This window comes from Pleurodeles waltl, chromosome 6 (assembly GCF_031143425.1).
Source record: "Pleurodeles waltl isolate 20211129_DDA chromosome 6, aPleWal1.hap1.20221129, whole genome shotgun sequence".
Taxonomy (NCBI): domain Eukaryota; kingdom Metazoa; phylum Chordata; class Amphibia; order Caudata; family Salamandridae; genus Pleurodeles; species Pleurodeles waltl.
This window is the reverse complement of record NC_090445.1, coordinates 1,609,627,692-1,609,654,530: the sequence shown is the minus strand read 5'-3', so window position 1 is coordinate 1,609,654,530 and position 26,839 is coordinate 1,609,627,692. Positions and strand designations below refer to the sequence as shown.

The 26,839-nt window shown below is 44.9% G+C and overlaps 1 protein-coding gene across 1 annotated transcript in view; it reads right to left on the bottom strand.

The window, feature by feature from the left end:
- The window catches only part of CACNA1B (calcium voltage-gated channel subunit alpha1 B), an 856,833-nt gene that overhangs the window by 276,560 nt on the left and 553,434 nt on the right, over positions 1-26,839 (bottom strand). The window contains exons 12-15 of the mRNA XM_069241492.1: positions 19,999-20,111; positions 17,885-17,997; positions 6,538-6,669; positions 5,576-5,648 (exon numbers count right to left, since the gene is read on the bottom strand). Of these exons, the coding sequence (XP_069097593.1) occupies positions 5,576-5,648; positions 6,538-6,669; positions 17,885-17,997; positions 19,999-20,111 (431 nt within the window). The remainder of the gene's footprint in view (positions 1-5,575; positions 5,649-6,537; positions 6,670-17,884; positions 17,998-19,998; positions 20,112-26,839) is intronic.

The window sequence follows — 26,839 nt, the reverse complement described above, 5'->3', positions numbered from 1 at the left end:
TTTTTTATTATTATTTTTCCTACCCCCAACCCACCTCTCCCACTGCTCCGTGTGCTGCCCCTCTCGCCGTCGCTGGCAGGGGCCACCACTAACTTGCACTATAGACAACAATAAAGCATATCATTTTTTTAAAATGGCAGATGGGTCCCGAAATGGAGGAGGGAGTGAAGCCCACCAGGAGTGACACAGGCACATCCCCTCATAAGGGGTGTATGAGGTCCTGGAGAGATGGTCTGGGGCCCGCTGGCATGTGAATACAGCCCAGAGAGACAGCCCTAGAAATGACACGGCTCACCCCCAACAGAGGAGCATCTCTCGGGTGGATGCTCCTGAACCCAAGGGATGTGGGCTTAATTTAAAGCAGTGGCAGCAATCGGGAAGCCCTGCAGCTGACTGGAAGCAGCAGACAATCTTGACCCCGTGGATGGGGCCCAAAGCTGAGGAGGGATTTGAAGCCCACCAGGAGGGAAGGCAGCTTCAGGGGCATGGGGGTGAGTCCAAGTACCCTTCGCCCCTCCCGGTGATGTATGTGAGACGCAGACTAGACTAGTGGGACCTGCTAGTCCCACTGATGCAGCCCTAGGTGACGGCCTTTGAAAGTCTCTATCCACTGCCAACAGATGAGGGCCCCTCACTGGAACAGGGAAAAAGAGGCCTAATCTAGGGTGCAGAGGCAAAGACAAGAAGAGAGTAAGCGCCTGGCTGCCTAGAGAGTAGCCAAGAGCTGGATGGGGCATTCCAGTGCACATTTCGGCTGATGTACGTGCTGGGAGCATCAGGCCTTTCATGAAGCTACATTGAGAGGTAGACCGCAAACTGGCCGTGGCAAACTAGGAGCTTTAAGGAGGCACATGGTGGCTAGATTTTGGCCTTGCTTGCAAATCACTCTCCAGTGGTACCATTTATTGACTCTGGGTAAGTCTTTGCGCTGGGCCATACCTGCCTGACAGAGATAAGTACACTGTGCTACTCTGTGCAGTAGAGACCAGCATGGTGAAAGTTTGAGGCCAGGTGCATTGCAATGGATGAAAGAATAAGAAAAAGTGTGTGACACTGAAATGTGAAATGAGTAGTCCCTACTAGTGTTGGAGACCAGAAGGCAGAAGTAGATAGCAACAGTGGAGCCCATGATTACGCCAATTGGAGGCCAAAGATCTAACTGTAAATGCCAGCCTTCTTCCTTGGCATGGAGTGTTGGCATTAAACACAAAAGAGCAGCAAGACACCAGGCAAACCCAAGTTTCTGTTCTATCAGCTTCTCTGCTGTTGTAACCCCATCCCAACCCCAAAGGTTTGTGTCTGAAGGACTGCCAGGTCACAGTGACTCACTGTACTTCTGAGTCCAAGCATACTTTGCATGGAGATTGTAGGACGTATGTGTAGTTCTATGCATCAACAAAACCTGAAAGCATTAATCTCAGAGCACACGTTTAAAAACGTATATCTGAAACAAGGTAAATGACACACTAAGTCAGACATGAAAGATGAAGGATACTTCTAAAGCACACTTATGTACGTCTGAGGAAACTGTATAAGAGAATAAAGGCCACATATCACAGCATCACAAAAACTGAATAAAAAGACAAATGAAAACCAGAAACTCTCTGAGCAAAAGCATCGAAAGGGGGTGCTGAGATTTAGGAAAATGTGGGAGACCCATTTACATAATTGAGACAGTATGAGGCAGTAAAGGTACAGAAGTGGCAAGCTGAATCAGACAAGTGGAAACAGGGAAGCCCTTGCAGACTGAGACTAACACAAGCCAGAGAAAACGAGCTAAACCACAGCGAGGAGAAAGGCAGCAAACACTTCTCAACTAGAATATCTCTAGTGCAGAGCGCATGTCACAAATTAAAAACATTCACCAAACATTCACCTCAGTGAACAAACCCTTGACCACAACTAGAGATGAGCTTGTGACAAAGGGAACATTTAGCTACTCTGTAAAATCTGCTTCAGGTATTATCCTTCTTAATATTACCCTGCTGAAGACGCTTTGAGAGATGTGTATTTAACTCTGTTGGCCCGACAGAGGTCCCGACAGTCAAATTTAGAAATATCTATTGGGTTGACTGACATTTCTAGCATTCACAGGAATCATCAAGGCGATTCCTGTCAATGCATTGTAACCTGACATGTGGCCTTTGCCAAACATGAGGGCGCTGTACTGCAAAGTTACAAATTTTTTTCATTTTCAAAAAGAAAACCTTAAAGTGTGATTTTGTTTTCGGAAATAAAATACAAACAATACCCCCTCGCGGCTGCTTGGGATGGGATTTTGATGTCTTTACTACTTCTTGCCGGCAGGGTTTTCCTGGTGGCGACAGGCAGTAAAAGAAACAGCTATAAGTCCGCACACCTAAATTGGGCGGGTAAATATGTAGACGTACTTTGTTAAAGCAGTGCATGTCCTAGGGGAGCCTTGTTTCCTTAGAAAGGTGGACGGGAGGATGCAATGACTTCCTCACCCACCTGTACCTCTGTCCTTCATAGGGGAACAAGTAGCCAGACGCAGACATGGTAGGATTTTCCAGAATGGTTCCCTGGGTAGAGCAATGCAGAAGCATAAACACCTTGGACTCAACAACAAAATTTGTGTGCAAACTAGGGGAGGAGAGATATGTACACACTTGAGGGAAAAGGCTCAGCAAAGTCTCAGTAAACATTACTGGTGCACTGCGATTGAAAGTACAAAGCACTTCCATCCACATCTCTGTCCTTAATTTATTTCCTGAGGGAAACCGATTTCAAAGTTAATTCTTTGCAACTGTTATTTCCTGCTTGCCTTTCTGGTTACTGACATACTGTATTGTGTGTGCATGAGTCTGCCGGCCCGGAAGGAAGTCAGCTTAATGAATAGAACCAATGCCCTGCACTCCTTTTGCATTGCTGGTCCCTAGGCTTTACTTAGGACACAAAATCAATGAGTATTTGACACTATTGGCCTGATTTATACTTTGGTGGGCGCATCTGTCAGGGTGGCAGAGGTCATTTCCTCCACCACCCTATCTGTACTACCGCCCTCCTTGTCAAAAGATCTCCGCTGAACATGTGAAGATCATTGTGCCTTCAGCGGCATCAAGGCGACTCACTCATCAAACTTTTTTGATTTCCAAAAATAAACTCCCAAAGTAGAAGTTTATTTCTGAACAGCAAAAAAACATAAATGATCCTGACGCCCTGGGAGTTTTCTCCCAGGGTCTGGGCATTTATTTCTTTATTTTTCAGTTTGGGACTGCAAAGGTTTACATTCTAAACAGGTTGATGGTCTGATGCATCAACAGTGACAGTGAGCCAAGAGAGACACCGCGATTGGAGACATGGCGATCTACCTGACTCAAAACTGAGCAGGTGGTCTGTCACTTTGAGGACACGGCACTCTCCCACGCTTGTGGGGAGCACCATGACCCCCAAATTCTGAATCAGGCCCCAATTCTTGTGCTGCAAGGACAGTGTGTGAAATTAAGGGAGAAAGTTGTACCCACATGTCGCAACTAGAAAGGCCCGAAATGTTTGTGTGGAAAAGCAGTTTTAAGTGAGTGAAACTAGTGCACAAATACGGAAATGTAGAGCTGTTGTGACCTGAGATTATTAAAAAGCTCATACATGGAATAAACATACCAAAGGAGCAAGAGCTATGAGCTACTAGTCTCTGCTGAACACTGGAGCAGAGTGTTAGTGCAAGGCAAAGCCCTATACTAACCGACTATATTGTTAGGTTCCACAAGGCGAGTGGGATTTAACTCCAACACCATCTAAATCATATTTAACAATGAGTTTCAGGAACATCTTTTACTTAGATAAGGACAGGTTATGGATTTGATTTATAGTGCTGAGATTCCAAGGAAGTCCATTAATGTGTGTGAAGTTGAGCACCAAGGGCCTGTAGCTCAGCAAGAACACACACTCAATAATGCACAGCTCAATAAAGGCCCATTGAGACACAGCTGAACCAGAGCAAAACTTTGAGCACCAAGATAAGTAGTTTTAAATGGGATTCAACAGAAAGCAGGTCAACAAGAGCAGTGCAAAAAGAAGCCTAGTCAACGCCACAGTAACCAGCAACACATTTAAAGAAGTATCTAACAACCACAAGAAACAGTGTTTGAGAAGAGCAGTAAATCGAACATAAACACAGATCAGTGATTAAGCAGAAAGCATCAAGACATTGCAGGAGTAGAACACAACAACAACCAACAGAGACTCGATTCAACATTATTGCAACCAGCAAAACCGCATCTGAACAACTCATCAGAAGACAGGAAAAAGGGAAACTGCACAACAAGCAGAATGAATGAAGCCAAATGAGAACTCAACTAGCAGAGATGCAGTTCAGTAATAAAAATGACACACCAGTGTGTTAGGTATTATTGTTACAGCTCAACTGCAAATAAATATATAGCTCTACATGAACAAAACAGATAGCAGGCATTTGCCATCCATAATTACCAGAGAGAAAGTTCAATAAAATCACACCATTGACCAAATCATCAAAAGCAAAACATGTAGTAGAATGCCTTTTTAATCGCAGCCGTTGAACTGCCGCCACCCTAACAATAAGTTGACTACAGCCCAACAAGAAACCAACAGCAATTAGAATAGAGTGTTTCTATATAGAAACAATCGCAATAATCACGACGTAGACAATACATGCCAGAGGAGTAATCTTAGTTATAGCTACATTTTGTTGACACTACAATTCAACTCACAGATAATGGATAATGATACCCGGTTAATAGTACTTATAGTATATTTACACCAGAGTAAACTGAATCCCAAAGAAAGAATAGTGCTATGTTTCACATTACACAATACAATCAAATCATTTTTTATTATTTAGGGAAAACAATATGTTTAGTTAGCCTTCTTCGTAAAATCTTTGCTAATACCCATGTCTACATAGAAACATTCACTATAAGTATGGATACTTCAATATAATTCTGTTTACACAATCCCAATAGGTGACAATGTTGCCCTTTAAATAAATACCTACCAACTACCAGGAAAGGCACAACTCAACAAGAAAGCACAAAGCAGAGAACGAACTGTACAAGTAATAGGATGGATCCATCTCAAATTGAAGACTATCTCCAGGACACAAACCACTATAAAGGTGCTAGACAGAAATGACAAACCCCAACACGCACATCGCAAGTGGATTTCACCCATAAGATGACACGACTGTCAAGAGAGAGCTCCAGCAAAATCCACTATGGGTAACATTCCAGTCAAGCACCCCAACACCTCTCTCTCTGATAGAAACATTTCTTATTTCCTACAGTGTGGAAAACGGTCAATTGGCTATTCAATTTTTAGTAGAAAGAGTGGATTACCGCCTATTTCCGAGGTAGGATAACTACACTGTATTTTATGTGTATCATCAATGGTAAATTGACTGCTATATAGGGATGGGGTGTCCTGACGTTCTTTATGTGTATGGACAATCTGGGCCAAGCCATCTCAAATGCCCTAGTTGCTTCTAAGTATCCCACCATCCATCCTGAGTACGCTCTCTTCCCGGGGCCAAACGTCCATGCAATAGATCTGCCACACTGCTCCTGTTAGTCATTTTTACCTGAAACACAGTGAGGATAGCAGCAGGAAAGGTATCGAAGTTTGTGGTTGGTGTTTCATCTTCAAAATTAAACCTGTGAAAAGGGTAGAGAAGACAACTTTTAATGGGCATACACAATGAATCACTTCTATGCCCCTCTGCCTTACCACTATCACCATTTTGCATAATTTAGGGTAATTTTCAGAAAGTTAATGTAATTTCTGGAAATTAACCCTCAAAAGTGTAAAATCCATTGCTGGACTTCTAGGGTGAATCTCAAAGCATTTACTCAATTTCCCACAGTAACTGTACGTGAATTGCTTCCGGGACATTCATATAATTTGCCTCCAAGATGAGATTTAAAGTTCTAGCACATCGAATGCTTCCTTGTACTTCTTTTTCGGGATTCCAAGCCCCTCATCCAGGAGGATCTCCATGCCCCATGTCTTCCTCCACACTGGGGGGGGGTCTAAATAACCCCTTCCACTTCCAGGGTAATGCCTATACCTTTGAACCAGCTGTCTATGACTTAATGAAGCCCTGTTCGTCTTGTAAAGCAATTTTCTGTTTCAGATGAGTATGTTCTCACAAGTGTTTAAGGCTCCACATTTGATGAGAGGGCACTAGTCACTCACCAACATCTTCAGGAACTCCCACTTCTTTTGAGATTTGGGAACTGAATCGCATAGATCCACTTACTGACCCCTGTGTGTGAGTGCATGTAGGGTCCTGCATCCCTTTAGTAAACACTGGTCTGTTACTTACATTTGGAGCACCTTTAGACTCCTTTGGGAGAGTTTCAATCTCCTGCAAACTCGCCTTCCTGAAAGAAAGCTAACTCCCTTCCAGCCCTGTGTCCTGTCTTGACCTATGGAACTCAGCCAGCTTGCCACTCTCTGCGCACAGAGGCTATCTCTTTCATAAATAAACTCAGCAGTCACTGATGCTTCGCCTTTCTAACCTCATGATGCTGTGTGACTTACAAGCCCCCGAAGAGCTGCATCCCCAACAAGGCAAACACAACGATGAAGAGGAAGAGGAGGAAGAGCAGGCTGACAATGGACTTCATGGAGTTCAGCAATGACACCACCAGGTTCCTGAGTGAATTCCAGTACCTGGAAAGAAAAGCAGCTCAGTCAGAGGCAGACAATGCAGGCAGAATCTCCAGTACTTTCCAATTCAAAGTCACCCTTTGGAACACCTCAACAACCATCTAAGGGCCAGATTGGAGTGGAAGTGAAGCACATTTCATATTTAACACTAAAATTAATTAGACGAACAGGTATGTCCAGTACTGCTCCATTAGTGTGGTTAGTTAAGGCTTGCACCCAGATTAAACGTTTATTGGACTTCGACACGAAGTACACCAAGTACAGCCTCTTCTAGTTCACAGGATCCATACCAGATTCTTGAGACATCCACACCTTTCTGGTCTCTGTAGGCAAAAAGCAAAAACAGAAGGCATAGGTCCCACTTTCTCTGCAAGGACAGCTACCAAAGCACCCATCATGGTGTTGGAGATTTTGTTAAAGCATGGAGTCAGTCCATTGGTCTGCATATTGTGCAAAGAGCTCATCATTAACACATAACACCATATTCATCCTAGACCCCCTTCTTCTACACAGACTTACATGGGCTCTCCTGCAGAGAAAGTGAGCTGGGAAAAATATCCTAATCAGGGGACAGACTACCACTCAGTTGCTATAGACCACTGCCTCATGGACCCTGGTATAACTGTTCCAACCACGTAGAAATGCAAAAAAGTGCTGAATGATTAATTCAATTAATCTCAGCCATCAGCAATTACGCAGGCCACATTCTCGCACGTCACTGATGAGGCCAATGAAGGCTGATACTAATCTGGGGTTGCTTGTGTTCCCATTCAGAATGAAAGTTCACTGTCAATACAGGTGGCCTGTTCCTTCTGTAGGAGAACCAAGATTGAATTGCATATAGTGCTCCCCTTCTGGAGAAGCTCAGTATGCAAAAGGGAAACAATGGAATGAAACTACAAATGATTGTCAGTGGCTTAGAGTACAAGCAGTACAAGCCTTCCATCCATCACCTTTTGTTGTTTTAATGTGATGCTCTACATCTGATAGGCATTCCCAGACATTGGTTCTGTGCTCACTGTACCACAGTCTGAAGGCTGCAACTCACAGATGAGGTTCAATAAGGCTGAAGGCTGAAACCAGTTAAGGGCTTCTTGTGTTCTGGTTCACAGAAGATGTTGTTAGGCACTTCAAGCTGGACTCTTCCTAATGGAACATGACTTAGAATCATTTACATATGATCGCTCACTGTCTGAAATGGTGCAGTGGGCAAAAAACAACTGGATTGTGGCCTGAGCAACTGCCAGTGGCTGAGGCTTTTTGCAAGCATTTTAACCATCACATTTTATTATTTTAATAGGGTTCTAAGGGTGCTGTCACCTGTGCACCTGTGCACCTGGCTTCCTGGAGATTGGTTGTCATTGGTTGTCATTCCTTCAGGCTGTCCATGAGCTTGAGTATACTGTCCCCCCCGTATCAGACAGTCCCTTTGGGCTTGATAAACACTATGGCCCTCATTACAACGTCTGCGGCACCAGAATACCGCCAGTGCTGTCGGTATGTCTGGCTCCCTATTTCGACTTTTTCACTGGGCCATCCGCTACCCAGCGGAAAAGTCACATCCACATTGCTACCGGCTCGTAATAGAGCCGGCGGCAATGCTGATGTGCAGGGGGTGCAGTAGCACCAGTCACGCATTTCACTGCCCGAAATTCGGGCAGTGAAATGCGCGATGGGGCTATGCCTGGGCTCCCCTGCACTGCCCATGCCAAGTGCATGGGCAGTGCAGGGGCCCCAGAGGCACCCCGACTCCCATTACCGCCAGCCTTTCCATGGCGGTGTCTACTGCCATGGACAGGCTGGCGGTAAGGGGAGTCGAAATCCCCAGGGCAGCGCTGCTTGCAGCACTGCCCTGGTGGATTATGACTGCCTGGACCGCCATGGCGGTTTACCGCCGGTCCCGGCGGTGTTACCTCAGTGGTACCGCCACGGTCAAAATGTGGTGTGCAGTACCGCCAGCCTGTTGGTGGCACTAACGCCACTAAAGCCCTGGCGGTCACCAACCACCAGGGTTATAATGAGGGATTATAATCTCAGGCTATCCCAATTTAAACAAATGTTATCATCCAAGGAGTCCCAAAGGCCACACACTGATATTTCTGGTGCATGGGGAGTTTGTGTCATTGGAGTCCTGGAGATTTAGTATGACCTGAACATGCCAAAAACATAATGAAAAAGGAAAACAAGAAAAAGAAAGCAACAATGGACCTTCATTCCTGCTGCAAATAAAGCTGCAAGCTCAAACTAAGTTTAAATGCTCAGCAAAACATGCCATAGTCCTCTGGCTTCATGTCAGCATAGCACAGAAGACAGGGCAGCCAATGCCGTTTTGGACAGGGTATGTTGTCTGAGAGTTGAGTGTGAATGCTATGGGCATCCAGGTGTACTCCCCCTCTGAATTATTCAGATGTTTGTCTGCCTCACCACCAACCACCTAGGGCAGTGGTTCCCAACCTTTTGATTTCCGTGGACCCCCTCTTTAACATTAATGTAACCCAGGGACCCCCACTGAATCATCATTGGAATCCGGGGACCCCAGCCTGAGTCATTTCTGGAAGCTGGGGACCTAATTTGTCAATATTTGTTAATATTTTTTAATTTTCTTAGCAGTCGCGGACCCCCTGAGAAGGCTTCGCGGACCCCCAGGGGTCCCCGGACCACAGGTTGGGAACCACTGACCTAGGGTGATTACTCTCATCTTGTTTAGATTGAGTTACAGCCTGTCTCTGTCTCTTTTCCTGTTCCTTCACAAACACACGTCTTGTATCTTATGAAGTGTTTTGGGGTCTGGCTGTGTGACCCATGGACCAGCCCCTTGATGCTCAGCTCCTATACCTGCCAACCATGCAGTCATATGTTCCATGCTGGGACAGCATCAGATCCAAACCACTCCCCTCCACTGCTTCCTTCTGCCCTGCCACCACAAATCCAAATCTGAAGCAGCAACAGAGATGAATTCTGCAGAAGCCTCATACCAGCAAAAGAAATAAGTGTTGTATCAGTGCTGAGGGGGTCAGCGGAAACGATGTGTTTGCGTTATGCTCCGTCACTGGCCTGTGGGGACAAGGGCTGCCCTTTGCTGTCACAGAGAGGACATTCGGCCTTTGCTTGCCCGGTCTGTGCTGGCACGCTTCACGTCATTGGGACCTGAGAGATATCCCTAGTGGCAGGAGAGCTGTTATCTTACACAGCTTGGCAAGACAATCAAAAAGCTATTTTCGCACAAAGTAAGAGTGTTTTCTTTCCATATCAGCTATTAAGAATGTTCACTTTCCTTCCCTGCACCCTGACTGGCTGAAAAATAGGGTGTGAAGTCCCAGGAAAGAGCCCTTTGAACAGAGATCTGGATCACAGACCTATTAAGGTAAAAACCTCAATGCAGTACATTTATGTGGGAACAGCAGAACCATCTGGGCAGGGCACCAACTCATACAGGAGCTCCACCTTAGTTCAGGTCCAGTAACTATTGCACCATGTTCGGTTTCCGCCAGCTGCGGGTGCGAGCTACAGCCCCATACCTTCTAATAGAAGCCATGACTGGGTGTTGAAAATGAATCCTATTGGGCACTCGAAAATATTGTGCCAACATCATAACGCCGACACCTCTCTGAGGCCTTGCAGTTGTGTGTGTCTCCGAGGCCTCCTCCCATGCCCCAATGAAACGAGACTTCTAACCACACCTGGGGAAACTAGATAATGGTTTGCAGGACTGAGTCTTCCTACTAACCTAACCACAGTTAATGCAGGATTATACTATACACCTTTCCTGTGGTGTCCCAGTGCAGACAGTAATATACTGTTTGCTACTAGGCTGTACCTTGATTTCTTCCAAATGTTTACTTATTTTAGTCTTTACTTCGTTTTGTACTCTTCAAATTTTCCCTGTCTCCCTTTTACTGTATTTATAAATTTTGATGTCTTCGCCTTTTCTTTTTTTCTTTTTGATGGTAGGCCCTAACACACCTTTTCTTTGGCTTTCCTGTCTTACTTTTCTTCTTTTTCATACATTTCTACCCTATCTGTTTTGGATTCTTCCTATATTTCTCTTTTATCTTATTCCTGTCACCCCATATCTCCTTTTTCACGTTCTCACTCTCTTTTTTTCTATTTTTTGTGTTCCTCATTCTTTCCTATTCTATGTTTCTTTTTTTTTTTAAACATTTTTATTGTGTCACTTGCTTTTACTATTTCAAATGTTCTTTTAGGAAACTACAACTTTGAAAGTAACTATCTGGAAAGTGAAAAATTCGATTCTTTGAGGCATTACCTGTCTCTAAGGTTTCCTGACATCCCAGTGAATCCAGACAATGTTGAGCACCACTTAGCTTTCCTATCACACTTTAAAGAATACAGGAACTCTTCACGTCATTGATATTTTCTACCACACCTCAGTAAAGACAGGAGATTTAACACCATCATTCAATGAATTAATGAAAACTATAAACCACTAAGCAATCCTGACATCCACATCAGCCAGGTGATGTTGTGAATCACTAAAGTTTCCCACCACATACCAAGTACGATAAGAAAGTTGCGCATCACAGACTGTCCTACCACATCTCCAACAGGGCAGGAGCATTGTTGTTATTCAGCCTCCCTACCACAGCCAGATGTGAGGCAGGAATGCTGTGCACCAGAGTCGCAGGTAGAATATCATCAGCAAAAATATAATCTAGCATGAATATTGTGTCCCAGATATCGTTTACAAAAATAGCAATGGTGTAGATTTATTATTGTCAACTCCAATGGGAGGATGTTTTTTGTAAAGGAGAGATCATTTCTGTTAGACTATATTTTTGTTACCGTATTCTGCTACCATACCGAGTTGACATCCACTCTCCTATGCAGCTAGGAATTCAGTGCACCACTAAGTCTTCCTAACCACACCAGAATCACGACAGGAATGTGGTGCATAAATGATATATCCGATGTCCCCATACGAGTAAATCATGGCAGAGCTGTATAGAACTGGGCTGTCGTTTTATCTTCCGAAATGAAATGAGAACTGACGTGCGACACTGAATTGCTACCCTCCCTCAAAGTGAAGTGATTCTGCATTCCTTGAAGACAAGGAAAAGCTGTACAGCTGAGAGCCCCTTGTCTACCAGAGTACAGAGGGAATATGTCCTTCAGTATTCACAAACCACGCTATTTCATGCCTTGCCTTCTTAATATAGACAGAGAATGCTGTATGCCATGGGTGCATCCTCAAGATGTAGGCAATGTTGTGCCCTGCTCTGGCTTCCTACTACAACCAGTCAATGCAATGCCAACTTCGCCAACCTCCTTTACAAACACCATATTATGTCTCGTCCCACTCTAGAGATCTGAAAAATTCAGAAGATGTTGTATCCCACAATGGCACTCTTCAAAATCCTGGCAATACTGAGTCCCATCTAACCTCCTGATGTACCCAAGCAATGCCAAGTGTCACTCTTGCTTCCTAATATAGTCAGAAATGTCTGTGTCCCACTTTGGCGTTCTGATATAGCCTGACAATGAAATGTCCCTCTCTTACAGCCTGATATAGCCAGGCACTGCGATGTGGCAATTTGAACATTTGATACAACCAGAGAATGCAGTGTCTGCGTAATGACTACCTTTAAAAGCCAGACAGTGAAGTATCCAACTAGGTTGTCCCGCTATGGACAGGCAAGGCTATAGCCCATTCACGTCACTAGAGTCAACCAGGCCATACTCTGCCCCACACTGACCTTCTTATTACCAGTGATTTGTCACACTTTGTTGTGATATCACTAAACAATACTATATAATACATGGGAGCCATCAACCCATGTATAAAGCCCCATCTCTAATTTCCTTATTACATGTGACGTCTTTAGCCGTGTTGTAGGAAAATGGCTCCTTGTTGCAGTTACCCCCCACTTTTTGCCCGATATTGATGCTGACTTGACTGAGAAGTGTGCTGGGACCCTGCTAACCAGGCCCCAGCACCAGTGTCCTTTCACTAAAAATGTACCATTGTTCCACAATTGACACATCCCTGACACACACATAAGTCCCTTGTAAAAGGTACTAGTGGTACCAAGGGCCCTGTGACCCAGGAAGGTCCCTAAGGGCTGCAGCATATGTTGTGCCACCCTAAGGGACCCCTCACCTAACACATGGACACTGCCATTGCAGATTGTGTGTGTTGGTGGGGAGAAAGAGGCAAATTTGACATGGCATCTCCCTCAGGACGCCATGCACACAAAATGCTGCCTGTGGCATAGGTAAGTCAACCCTCTAGCAGGCTTTACAGCCCTAAGGCAGGATGCACTATACCACAGGTGAGGGCATAGCTGCATGAGCAATATGCCCCTACAGTGTCTAAGTCTATTCTTAGACATTGTAAGTACAGTGTGGCCATATTAATTATATTGTCTGGGAGTTTGTCAAAACGAACTCCACAGCTCCATAATGGCTACACCGAATACTGGGAAGCTTGGTATCAAACTTCTCAGAATAATAAACCCACACTGATGCCAGTGTTGGATTTATTACAAAATGCACACAGAGGGCATCTTAGAAGGTGTCTCCTGTATTTTACCCAATCCTTCAGTGCAGGACTGACTGGTCTGTACCAACCTGCCACTGAGACAAGTTTCTGCTCCCCTGGGGTGAGAGCCTTTGTGCTCCCTGAGGGCAGAAACAAAGTCTGCACTGGGTGGAGGCGCTTCTCACCTCCCCCTGCAGGAACTGTAACACCTGGAGGGGAGCCTCAAAGGCTCCTGCCTTTTGTTACAGCACCCCAGGGCATCCCAGCAAGTGGAGATGCCCGCCCCTCCGGCCACTGCCCCCACTTTTGGCGGCAAGGCAGGAGAGGATAATGAGAAAAACAAGGAGGAGTCACCCACCAGTCAGGACAGCCCCTAAGTTGTCCTGAGTTGAGGTAACCCCTGCCTTTAGAAATCCTCTATCTTGAGTTTGGAGGATTTCCCTAATAGGAATAGGGATGTGCCCCCTCCCCTCGGGGAGGAGGCACAAAGAGGGTGTAGCCACCCTCCAGGACAGTAGCCTTTGGCTACTGCCCCCTGACCTAAACACACCCCTAAATTTAGTATTTAGGGGCGACCCTGAACCCAGAAAATCAGATTCCTGCAACCTACAAAAAAGAAGAAGGACTGCTGACCTGAAAGCCCTGCAGGAATGACGGAGACAACAACTGACTTGGCCCCAGCCCTATCGGCCTGTCTCCAGACTCAAAGAACCTGCACAGCGACGCATCCGACAGGGACCAGCGACCTCTGAGGACTCAGAGGACTGCCCTGAAACCGAAGGACCAATAACCTCCAGAGAACAGTGTCACTGTTCCCCAACAGCAATATTTTTGCAACAAAGAAACAACTTTCAAAGAACTCTCTCTTCCTGCCGGAAGCGTGAGACTTCACACTCTGCACCCGACGCCCCCGGATTGAGCTCTAAGGAACAAACACTGCAGAGAGGACTTCCAGACGACTGCGACAACGTGAGTAACTTGAGTCGACCTCCCTGCACTCCCACAGCGATGCCTGCAGAGAGGATCCAGAGGATCCCCCTGACCGCGACTGTCTGGTAACAAGGAACCCGACACCTGGACCAAGCACTGCACCCGCAGCCCCCAGGACCGAGAGGAACCAACCTCCAGTGCAGGAGTGACCAGCAGGCAGCCCTCTTCCTAGCCCAGTCGGTGGCTGGCCCGAGAAGCCCCTGTGTGCCCTGCCTACATCGCCTAAGTGACCCCCCGGTCCCTCCTTTGCTTCCTGTAGCAAAACCGATGCCTATTTTTCACACTGCACCAGGCCGCCCCTGTGCGGCTGAGGGTGTGTTTTGTGTGCCTGTTTGTGTCCCCTCTAGTGCTCTACAAAAACCCCATGGTCTGCTCCCCAAAGATGTGGGTACTTACCTGCCAGCAGACCAGAACCGGAGCACCCCTGTTCTCCATAGGCGCCTATGTGTTTTCGGCCCTCCTTTGACCTCTGCACCTGACCTGACCTGCCCTGTGTTGCTGGTGCAGTGACTTTGGGGTTTGCCTTGACCCCCCAACAGTGGGCTTCCTATGCCCAGGAGACTGAATGTGTAAGTGCTTTACTTACCTCAGAAACTTAACCATACTTACCTCCCCCAGGTATTGTTGATTTTGCAGTGTCCACTTTAAAAATAGCTTATTGCCATTTTTACCTAACAAGTGTGTACTACTGCTTTAATTTAAAGTTCTCTACTTACCTGCGTGGAGTACCTTCCATTATATGTATTTACTTCAAATCTTGAATCTTGTGGTTCTAAAACAAATTTAGGAAATATATTTTTCTATATAAAAACTATTGGCCTGGAGTTACGTGAGTGTGTGTTCCTCATTTATTGCCTGTGTGTGTACAACAAATGCTTAACACTACCCTCTGATAAGCCTACTGCTCGACCACACTACCACAAAATAGAGCATTAGAAGTATATAATTTTGCCACTATCAACCTCTAAGTGGAACCCTTGGACTCTGGGCACACCATCTCTCACTTTGAGATAGCATATACAGAGCCAACTTCTTACACGTATGTAATAAATTATTACAGTTGAATTATGACATCACAATTCCTGAAGCCCGGCTCAGCTGCCAGGATGAAAGACATGTCAGGGAACTTAATAACAGTGACAGATTAAACAAGGAAAATGGGGACTGGTTTTCTTTCTGGTGATAGATTTCTCCCAAAAAGAAAAAGGGATCAGGGGAAATAAGAGATTTATACCATTTACATTTTTTCCATGCAATAAGTCATTAAAACAGACAGACTCTCTGCGTGTTTTTCACAGTCTGAGCCACACCACTTTGTAACCCTGTTTACATTAAACTGATTCTAATATCTTATTGCAAAAATATTCACTGTTTGTTTGTGTGTTTATTTTCTCAGTACAGATTAAGCTTTTTATTCGTGTCTGCAATGAACAAGAAAAAGAAAGACACCAAGGATTTTGAGTGGTTTATGGGAATGGTGATGGTGTAACCATGTATTATATGTAATAAAAAACAGCTTCCATACATTAACAGTATACTGCAAGTGAACTCCGAGTTCCATGACCTTATGAAGGAACTCGGTCTTTGGCCTCATTCCTCTGTATGGTCACAGAGCTCCTCTGTGACTTGAAATATTCTTATAAAGCACAATGGGGTGGGTACTTCATCCGATATGTAATGCACTGAACACTTGAGAATGCTTTGGCCCACTTTGGCTTCATAGATTAACTATGATGTTCTATGATGAGGACTGCATAAATTAACCCAACTGTTGTCAGGAGGTGGGAGTCATACTAGGAAAAACAAATGTTAAATTCAGGTCACTGCCTTTGAGATCACACAGTCCTATTTTGTAGTTATGGATATTCATGTCATCTTCATCCCTGATATTCCATACCCAAGTAACAGTGGTACCATAACTTACAGTCTTGCATCAAGGTCAAACTTCAAGAGTGACTGAAACAGGATTGAAGATAGGTTGGCGAGGGATTGAAAACTAACTACTATGAAATCAGTGCCAAACTATTGAATAGCTGGACACAAAAATCATGTATGTAGAAAAGCGTAAGCCTCCTTTATCCCTCTGATATTTCCTACAAAGGCAAATGATCCTATTCTGTTTTGAGCATAACAGTGAGAGCATGCTAGGCGAGAAAGGTATGTACAGAGTCGGTATAGTTTACCACCCTCATACCTTTCTACTTGTCTCTGGAAAAATTACCATAACTGGCCAATGCAACTCTTCATTCTGGAAAGCAGGCCCACTGTTCTACACCAATCTACAACTCCTGGGATACCAGAGACAAACTGGTGACCATTGCACAGATAAATGTATCCACATCGTCACAGCCTTGTCAAAAGGTCAAGGACCATATTCTAATGTGTGAAATCAGGTATAGACGTGGAATTATGAAGAAGTGTATGAAAATGTAATTTACCCCTTCCCAACAACCTTTTAATCCTAATTGGTGTTTATCCCAAGAACCGACCCAAGTTTATAGTATTCTGCTGTGTGCTTAGGGGTGTTTATCCACAGAACAACAATTGGAGGGTGTTTACCCACACAAAAAAACAATGCTTTCAGTGGCTGCTTAGCCAAACATCACCCATCATGCATGTCTAAGTAATATGTATCAACATTGCGGAGAACCAATGGATCCGGGTGTCATTTGATTAAGAGAGCCAATGACAGGGCTCCGCGGACACATTTGCCAGTCCACACACACAGCAAGCCCGATGTATCCGTCAGACTTGCATCTTCCACAATGCAGATCCATGGTAGTATGACGTGATGAATGTACACAGAGTATGTGGGGCTGTGGTACCATCAGGTCACACTTCACACACAGTAGATTCTTGGTGCCTTCAGATGTTCAATAACACAGGTCAGATCTATGGTGCTCTCAGGTGCCTATTTTTGACAACGCATATTTATGCATTAATCTATATATGGTGCTGTCTCGTGTTCAGTAAAACCAGAGCAGGTCCATGTGCATACAGCACATCCACGGTGGAAAAAGGAGTTAAATTAAGTAATAAATGTGGTGAAGACCACAGTGCCTTTGTATGCCCTTTTCACACACCGTAGAACCAAGGTGCCCTGGATGTCCACTAACACAAAACAGAACCAGGGTGCTCCCGACACCCATTTCACACATCCAGATTGAAAGTGCCCATCTGGTATACACCACACATGTCCCCTACTTCTCCATCTCCGTGTGTCCATCCCACATAATAACAGAATTACTGAGCACAGTTCAAAGAGTGCGGATCCACTGTGCCCCTGACACATCTCTTACGCAATGAGGATGAACATTCTCTTCAGACAGAGTAAGGACATGCTGCCCCCAGGCCCAAATAGTGTACACAGAACTATGGTGCCTAACTTACCCTCGTGTTTCTCAACTACTTCATATGATCTTCAAAATCGCAATGTCAATTGTCTCTCATAGTGTTGAGTGTGGTTGCCCACCCTACACACCTTACTCACCCAGAGAAACATGTCCTCAACTCCACTGACATCTGTGGGTTCATGGCCTTCAAAAGGAGTTAAAAGGGACCCAAAAGGTTAAGAGGCACGAGGCCCATAATTCTATTGAGTGACATTTTCAGCCACTGAATACTTAAGGTACTCACTTGACATGCAGAACACCACTTGTGCCCAGAGGTGTCCTTTACACACACGGACATCACCAGTGGATGAAAGTGGCAGAAGGAAGCAGGACTTACTTGGTGACTTTGAAGATCCTGAGTAGCCGAAGCGCTCGGAGCACGCTGATTCCAAATGAGGTCCCAGGCTTTACCACTGCCCAGATCACTTCGAAAATGCTCCCCAAGATGACCTGGAAAGGAGAAGGCACTTTGGGTGAGGGAGTTCCTGGATGCTGGCTTCACCGTCCCTACTCGAAGTAAGCAGTCATGCCTCCACAACCCAAAAACTACTGGCAACATTCCCGCGGCTGAAGGTTCCACCACGTCATCTGGACACTCAGGGCCTGATTTATACTTTTTTAGCGCCGCATCTGCGTCATTTTTTGACGCAAAAGTGGCACAAACTTACAAAATATAATTGAATTTTGTACGTTTGCGCCACTTTTGTGTAAAAAAATGACGCAAATGCGGCGTTAAAAAAGTATAAATCAGGCCCTCAGTTTTACGGTCTGTCCATACATTATTCAGACAAAGGATGATCTGCTGGACAACACTGCCCCCAGTTACCAACTGCTCCCTTTGTGCACCTGTTCACTTATTTGGTGTTTGATGCCCTCTCACCACGATTAAGTGGCAGTGCTATGAATTTGAGAGTCTGAGAGTGTTATAGTTCACTCTGCGGGCCTCCTACAAAACGTATTTATTTATGTGTATGTTAGTAAAGCATGGGCTCAATGTATAGTTTCGAGCTCTGAAAATCAATCAACATCTCGTCCAGGAAGAGGAGTGATACAGATGTTGCACACAGTGGATAGGGGGGAGAGGAATCGAGGACATGACCTGGGGTGAGGCGGCCCGCAGTGTATAGTTCATGAGAATCCGGAATCCCCAGGGTATAAACATGGAAGTGGTATTTGCTAAGTTCTGCCTGGGTGCTCGGGTGACACCCTGTAAACGTGCCTTGTGTCTGCTGACTGTTACAAAATTAAGTAAAAAGATGCAAAGATTTGATGCAAATGTTTGTTCTGCTTTGCACCAAGCAGGCACCTGTGCAAACTCTTTAGCAAATAACACCCAGGGAGTCCTAGTGAGGCCCTGGAGTTAGGTGCGGTTTGATCTGATTGGTTTTGAAAGCCTTCCTGAAATCAAGGATTTATAGGAGAGGCAGATGTCTTTGTAATGCTGTTTAAAGCTGGAGCCGTCTACTTACAGGGTGTGGTATTACCGAGTAATAACTGTGTGACTGCCTGTAGCCGGTCTACTTACAGGGTGTGGTATTACCGAGTAATGACTGTGATATTACTGAGTAATGACTGTGTGACTGCCTGTAGCCGGTCTACTTACAGGGTGTGATATTACTGAGTAATGACTGTGTGACTGCCTGTAGCCGTCCTACTTACAGGGTGTGGTATTACCGAGTAACGACTGTGTGATTGCCTGTAGCCGGTCTACTTACAGGGTGTGGTATCACTGAGTAATGACTGTGTGACTGCCTGTAGCCGTCTACTTACAGGGGGTGGTATTACTGAGTAATGACTGTGTGACTGCCTGTAGCCGTCTACTTACAGGGTGTGATATTACTGAGTAATGACTGTGTGACTGCCTGTAGCTGTCTACTTACAGGGTGTGGTATTACTGAGTAATGAATGTGTGACTGCCTGTAGCCGGTCTACTTACAGGGTGTGGTATTACTGAGTAATGACTCTGTGACTGCCTGTTGCCGGTCTACTTACAAGGTGTGGTATTACTGAGTAATGACTGTGACTGCCTGTAGCCGGTCTACTTACAGGGTGTGGTATTACCGAGTAATGAATGTGTGACTGCCTGTAGGCGGTCTACTTACAGGGTGTAATATTACTGAGTAATGAGTGACTGTATGACTGCCTGTTGCTCTTGTGTTATCCCTTGTGTTAGAGACTGTTTGAGTGCTTGAGACAGTTCTGTGAGCAGCTGGTGAAACAGTTCTGTCAGAGAATGCTGTGGCTGAATTGTCACTGCCTGATATCTAGGAAAACAGAACGACTGATCTGTGAGTGTCTGTAAGATATAGTGATGCAAATGCCTTTGCAGTAATGCGCCTGAGGCCACAGCCTTGCAACAACCACACACTGGCGCACACTCTGCACTGAAGACTACCATGCACTGGAAGAAACTTAAAAAATATTTGGTCAACATATTCACCAAACACCTACACCAAAGTCGAAGCAGTTGAAGGAGGAGTGAAAGTAATTTCTGGGCCCCAGCCCGTACATCTTCAAGGACATCTCGGTCAGGAAGAGTCCCAGGAATACAAACTCCGCAAAATCTGGAAAAGAGACGAGGCTGGAAGTCAGGCAGTGCAGATAGACTACATACCCACCGCAGTGAGGTGAACCCAAGGGGACTGTCCAGGCGAGAGCCAGAGGCATGGGACAGGGCAGGGCCCTTGGAAAGTGCAGACTGTGAGCGGGGAAGGGGATGGAGGCAGAAGCCCTTGTACAGTGGGTACCTGAGGGTGGGTGAGAGTCAGAAGATCTAAGAGTGAACTGGAGGATGGGGAATCATGAGATCTATTTCAAATGATACCCTCAAGGGTAGGGAAAACCGAGTGCCGGAACTATTGGAATGAGCGAAAGAAAGGACAATAGGAACAGGAAGCTTTGCAAGGACTGACCCCAATGATAGGAATCCAAAAGGGCTACAGATCTGCCAAAGGACCGCAGATAGGTAAGGAGTAGCAGTCTAATGAGTGGTCTCCATTCCTGATCACAACATTACATCAGGCCTCTTGTAAAAGGATAAAACTGTGGGTACGGAGGACTGAGTACAAGTGTTTTTTGAGTGAGGGGAACCCAGGGAAGGGAAGAGAAAGTTGACATGTCTTTGAGAGGAGTTTTCCAGACGGGGTGACGGTCATGGGCTGGAAGCCTACAGAAGATGAGACAACAATGCTTAAAGAAAGTGATGGCCAAGAAGCTTGGAAGGAGTAACCTGAGAGTGTGAAACCCTTAGGACTCAGGTTCATTTAAAGCGGTCCCAGTAGGGAAGGAGTGGTGGTCTGAGCAGTGCCCTGAATCCTTATTACAATATCAAACTATTACCCAATCAGGCCCTCAGAGCTGACCAGATCAGTTCTGAAATGAAGGGGCTTTCAGAGCCCCTCCAAGTCTAGGGCGAGCCTGAGTGGGCATTCTATGTGGTTAGATGTGACACCATCAAATTAAAAACCCTGTATTGGCTGGTTTTAAAACTCACAGTACACGTCATCCATTAATGGTCCTGGAAGCTCATTAATCTTGTCCCTTTAGCACTGAAAGCGGGTACTGCAAATTTGCATAGCAAATAGCACACAAAAGTGATCCATGGAAAGTCTGTATTGTGGAGAGGTGCTCCACAATAGTGCTTTAGTCCCAGCCTGTGCATGTATCAAAACCTGCAGTGTTGGGGGTTGTGTATCAACTGTGGTTTCATACAATCCCTATCGGCAGTGTCCAGTCATTGTTTGTGTTATGAGGGGATTCATGTCCAAAGAGACCCTTGCATATACCGCCACTTGGCACCTAACATCGGCATCAGGGAGACCGGATCGGGATTATCATACGCAAAATAGATACTGAAATGAGCAGAGAGAGACCCATTCAGTGGCTGATTGAGGCTTTGTGCAAAGAAGCTACAAATAATGACAATGAAATTGATGAGGCCATAATGTTGCCTGAAATATCAATAGCAGTCTATTCAATCAAATGGAACGTTTTATGGGAAATACTTTGAGCCAAAGTGCAGGGAAAAGGAGTCCAAAAGCATTGTATGTGTAGTTGAGGAGTAAATTTAGAACAAATAGAATGCAGTCAGGTTCAAAGTAAAAAGGGATGTCTGATGGTTCCACACACATTTTTAGCTGAGTATAGAAACTGCCTAAGAATAGATGATGTGCAAAGGTAATTACTGGGATCAGTTGGAAAAAACTCAAAAGTGCAACTTCAGCTCTTTGTGGCCTGGCCTTAAAAGGTGGAATAATTTCCGACTGTTTAAGGACAGTCAACAAAGAGACAGAAGTAATGCCCAGATAGGTCTCGGCTAGGAAACATAATAAGGTCATTGATAAATATAGCACTGTGGTGTAATTTGAATATCTTAGGATGCAAATTACAAAAGGTGGGGCAATGATGTAGAGACAGAGACAACTTTTAGGCAGTATTAATGAGGGTCAAAATAACCTTATGCTTTAATAGCTTTAGCAGCACCTTACTGTCCTTCCTCTCACGTGTTAATGCAATTAAACACAGGCTCTACCACAATATAGAATATTTTTTAAAACATCGCAGCTACAAGAGGAAAGTATTCTTTGGGAGGAAAGGACAGCAGGAAAATATGAGGTCTAAGCGTATGGTCTGGAGGGAATGACTGAAATTAGAAATAAAAATTCCATTACATTTTCAACTGGATTTTTCAAATTCCACACATACAGCAAATATTCTGCACAAACATTTTGAGGAGAAATTTTGTAAGTTGGCAATCTGGGCTGGACTGCTCCGCATGGAGCAGGGTCGAGAATGATTTGTATGTGGCTGGGTCCAAACTGAGGTGGCATTGTGGGTGAAAAACAATGGATTGGGATGCGGCCTGAGTGATTGCCAGTGGCTGAGATTAATTCAAGCATTCCATCCATCACCTTGTTGTTGCATTTGGGATTTCTGGAAAGGCAGAGATTATGCCTATGCTAACTTTGCGCATGCGCAGAGAAATGAACAGAAGGAAGTCCGCAAATGTCCTCTATTCTACCCAATAAAATGGCCAGCCCTGCTTAGAGGAGAGTCTGCAAATCAACAGAAGGAGGAGTCCATGGAATCTTTAATAATAGCAGGAAACTATACCAATCCCTACTCTTTTGCTAGGTTCTGAAGCTGTTTCTTGAAGTTCTTTAAACTCTTTCACTTATAGTTTTAAATGAAGTCTACTGCCTATTGGTAAAATAACCTATGTGGGCTCTCTGATTGAAGCTACTCTGTTCTAACAAGTGGATAAGGACTAGAGTGCAGCCACAGTTTCCACATGCAGCATGCACATTATTTAGCCATTTATTGTACATGGCCGTAAACATGTAATTTTGACTTCATCTCAAATGTAAGTATATACGAGTGAATAACCGAAATAAACAGAAAGGGACAGGGGTCACCTATGAAATATACCACTCCTACAGACCACTCCTACCACTCCTAAGACTCGGTGCCAAGGAGAGCCACAGAAAAGCATCAATGTAGGGATTCCCTAATTATTGAAAACTTTGTGAGTAACAATGGATGCTAAATTAGTTGGTATGGATCATTCAGGATGATAGTCTATAAAATCAGTGACCTGTAAAGCAAAGAAACAGAATGATTGGACAAGAGGACTGTAGAAAGAAGGTACTTGGGCAATTTTCGACACTTACATGATGAGTCAAGTTACCTTGTATTCCTCTTGGTGCTAAAGCAAGAAGTAGAGGTCTGCAAATTTGGTCGGGAGGTCACCAGAGGGAGTAATTCAGTGAATTTAGATTTGCATGACACCACACAATTTTTTGTAAAAGGCAGTTAAAGTTAAAAACTGTGAATCTAAATCACATTGCTCTCACATTGCTCCTTTTTTTCACAAAAGACTTTTACAAGCTAAATGCTTTACGTTTCATTTTAAGGCACTAAGCTGGATCTGATGGAATCAGAGCGTGTATTTGTTGGGACAGCAAAGTTTATTGTTGCATTGACATGACTTTTGTAGTTTGGTTCCAAAGCTATAAAATGTAACTATATTTGTTACAGAAATGAACTGATTGAGTCTGATAACATTGAGCTCATAGATTGTAGAATGATCTATTTATACATTTGAGCTTTATTAGCCTTTTGAAATATAGGCATTCGTTAGTATACAAGTCTCTTTTGCAGGGACGATTCGTACATATGTTTAGACCATGCCTCTCTATTAATTGCTTCCTTTCTATAAACCATCCCTGGAAAGTTGGAATCCATTTAATCAATGGGATCTTTCATCTCTACCTGTTTTATACCAGCACCAGGGATCTCTCCTCTCCCCCTGTTTTACATCAGCACCAGGGAACTTTCATCTCTAACTGTTTTATACCAGCACCAGGAATCTCTCATCTCTCCCTGTTTTACATCAGCACCAGGAATCTCTCATCTCTCCCTGTTTTACATCAGCACCAGGGATCTCTTTTCTCTGCCTGTTTTACATCAGCACCAGGGATCGCTCTTCTCTGCCTGTTTTACATCAGCACCAGGAATCTCTCATCTCTACCTGTTTTATACCAGCACCAGGAATCTCTCATCTGTCCCTGTTTTACATCAGCACCAGGGATCTCTCTTCTCTGCCTGTTTTATATCAGCACCTGGGATCGCTCATCTCTGCCTGTTTTACATCAGCACCAGGGATCTCTCTTCTCTGTCTGTTTTACATCAGCACCAGGGATCTCTCTTCTCTGCCTGTTTTATATCAGCACCAGGGATCTCTCATCTCTCCCTGTTTTACATCAGCACCAATGATCTCTCTTCTCTGCCTGTTTTATATCAGCACCTGGGATCTCTCATCACTGCCTTTTTTACATCACCACCAGGGATCTCTCTTCTCTGCCTGTTTTATATCAGCACCTGGGATCTCTCATCACTGTCTGTTTTACATCAACACCAGGGATCTCTCTTCTCTGCCTGTTTAACATCAGCACCTGGGATCTCTCATCTCTGCCTGTTTTACATCAGCACCAGGAATCTCTCATCTCTCCCTGTTTTACATCAGCACCAGGGATCTCTCTTCCCTGCCTGTTTTATATCAGCACCAGGGATCTCTCATCTCTGCCTGTTTTATATCAGCACCAGGGATCTCTCTTCTCTGCCTGTTTTACATCAGCACCTGGGATCTCTCATCTCTGCCTGTTTTACATCAGCACCAGGAATCTCTCATCTCTCCCTGTTTTACATCAGCACCAGGGATCTCTCATCTCTGCCTGTTTTACATCAGCACCAGGAATCTCTCATCTCTACCTGTTTTATAACAGCACCAGGAATCTCTCATCTGTCCCTGTTTTACATCAGCACCAGGGATCTCTCTTCTCTGCCTGTTTTATATCAGCACATGGGATCGCTCATCTCTGCCTGTTTTACATCAGCACCAGGGATCTCTCTTCTCTGCCTGTTTTACATCAGCACCAGGGATCTCTCTTCTCTGCCTGTTTTATATCAGCACCTGGGATCTCTCATCCCTGCTGCATTAACTGGAAGTGAAGCAGGGTAAGAGGAGGGAAAGGAGGGGTGGTTTGAAGATGAAAAAAGTAATGAACTAGAAGGCAGTGAAGTATGAAGGATAATGGGCAGGAGGGTAGAAATATGGAATGGATTGAATGAAGAAAGAGTTAGAGTGAGTAAGGAAACAAAATATATAGGGAGGGAAAATGTAAGAGGGTGATGAAGAAACTAACCAAGAAAGAAAGAAGGAATGGGGAAAAAAGATCAAGGAAACTGCAAGGAAATAAAGAAAGAAGGAAGTAATATAAGGAAGAACAGAGGGAGGGAAGATAGAAAAAGCGTAAGAATAGAAAAGAGGGAAATGAGAGGAGAAGCAAGCGATGGTAGGAGGGAAAACGAAAGTCAGGGAGACAGTAACACATCTGAGTGATCAAGCGCTGTCTCTCTGATGAAGGACCGAGACAGCTGACCCTCCTGATAACGAGACCTGCTGTAATTCGATCTAAAAGAGAAGCATTTCCTAATTCAATTATAAACGGTGAGTAAGGGCCTTGTAAGGCAGACCGTGACCGCGGGTCTGCTGCCCTGACCCCTGGCAGAGGCAGTGCTGGGCTGCTGCTGAGATACATGGTGCAAAGCTTTGCTGTTGGTCTTGCTATGTGAAGCACATCTGATTCTGCAGTTAGCAACCCCAGTGGGCCAATCACAGAAAGCTTACCTCATCCAGAACGCCTCCTTCTGCTCTGATGCAGGGATGGGTTGGTGTTTGACTCAAGCAAGGTGGGAGGAAGTGCATGTCTTTCTATCGAGCAGGAAAAACACCTTAAGAAGGGGGAGGGTGTGTGTGCGTGTTTGTGTTTTTTTTTTGTTTTTTTTTGGGGCGATCCATAATGCAGGAGCAAAGATAAAGGGGGTAAAAAAAGTGTGTTTACCAAGTTAATTTCCATAGAGATTTAAGACACAACTACTGCCTGAACCACTGTATGGAATTACACCACATTTGGCAGAAAGGTAGAAAGCACCCTTTTTGTTATCTGGTATAAATATGTTCAGTGGTTTTCTAGAAATTAAAGGAAATCCAAATTAGTATATCTAGGGTCGCGAAGAATTCACGAATACTCCTGATCTCGTGCAGAGATCTGGTGGGCTGCCACACTTCATCCAGGAAGTGTTGGCAGCCATGGGTCCCAAAAATAAACCCAAAAAAGGGGGGAGGGTAAAAATACCCTAACTCCCAAGCCTTGGTGATGCGGTCCCCCTGGATTCCCACCAGGGCAAAAAAAAAGCATTTTTTGAAATGATATCCACAAATTTTGCCATTAATTCAGAAAAAAAAAACAAGCGCGTTTCCCCTGCTTGTTTTTAATGTAACCTCCGAGTGGACCAGGTCCCGGAAGCATGCATATTTTATAAAACATGGAGGTGGGCACATGGGGGCCCTCTCCAAGGGCCTTTTTTATGCCCTGGGGATCACCACCTCCCAAGGGCTAAATATAAAAAATATATAGGGGGCCATGCGGCCCTCCCCCAGGCTCAGGGGACCACCACCTTCCCTGGGCTTTTTTTTTAAAAAAGATGAGGGGGAGTTGCATGGACCCCCCTTCTTGGGGTTTTCAGGTGCCCCAGGGACCACCACCTCTCCTAGGTGAACTGACCATGAAGGAAGGGGTCTGCGTAGACCCTGGTCCCAGGGACCACCACTACCCCAAGGCCAAATTAGAATTTTAAATCATGAAGAGGGCCGCACGGCCCCCATTCCCAAGTGATATATATGGCCCCGCGGACCACCACCTCCCTAGGACTAGCCCAGGCACAACAAAGG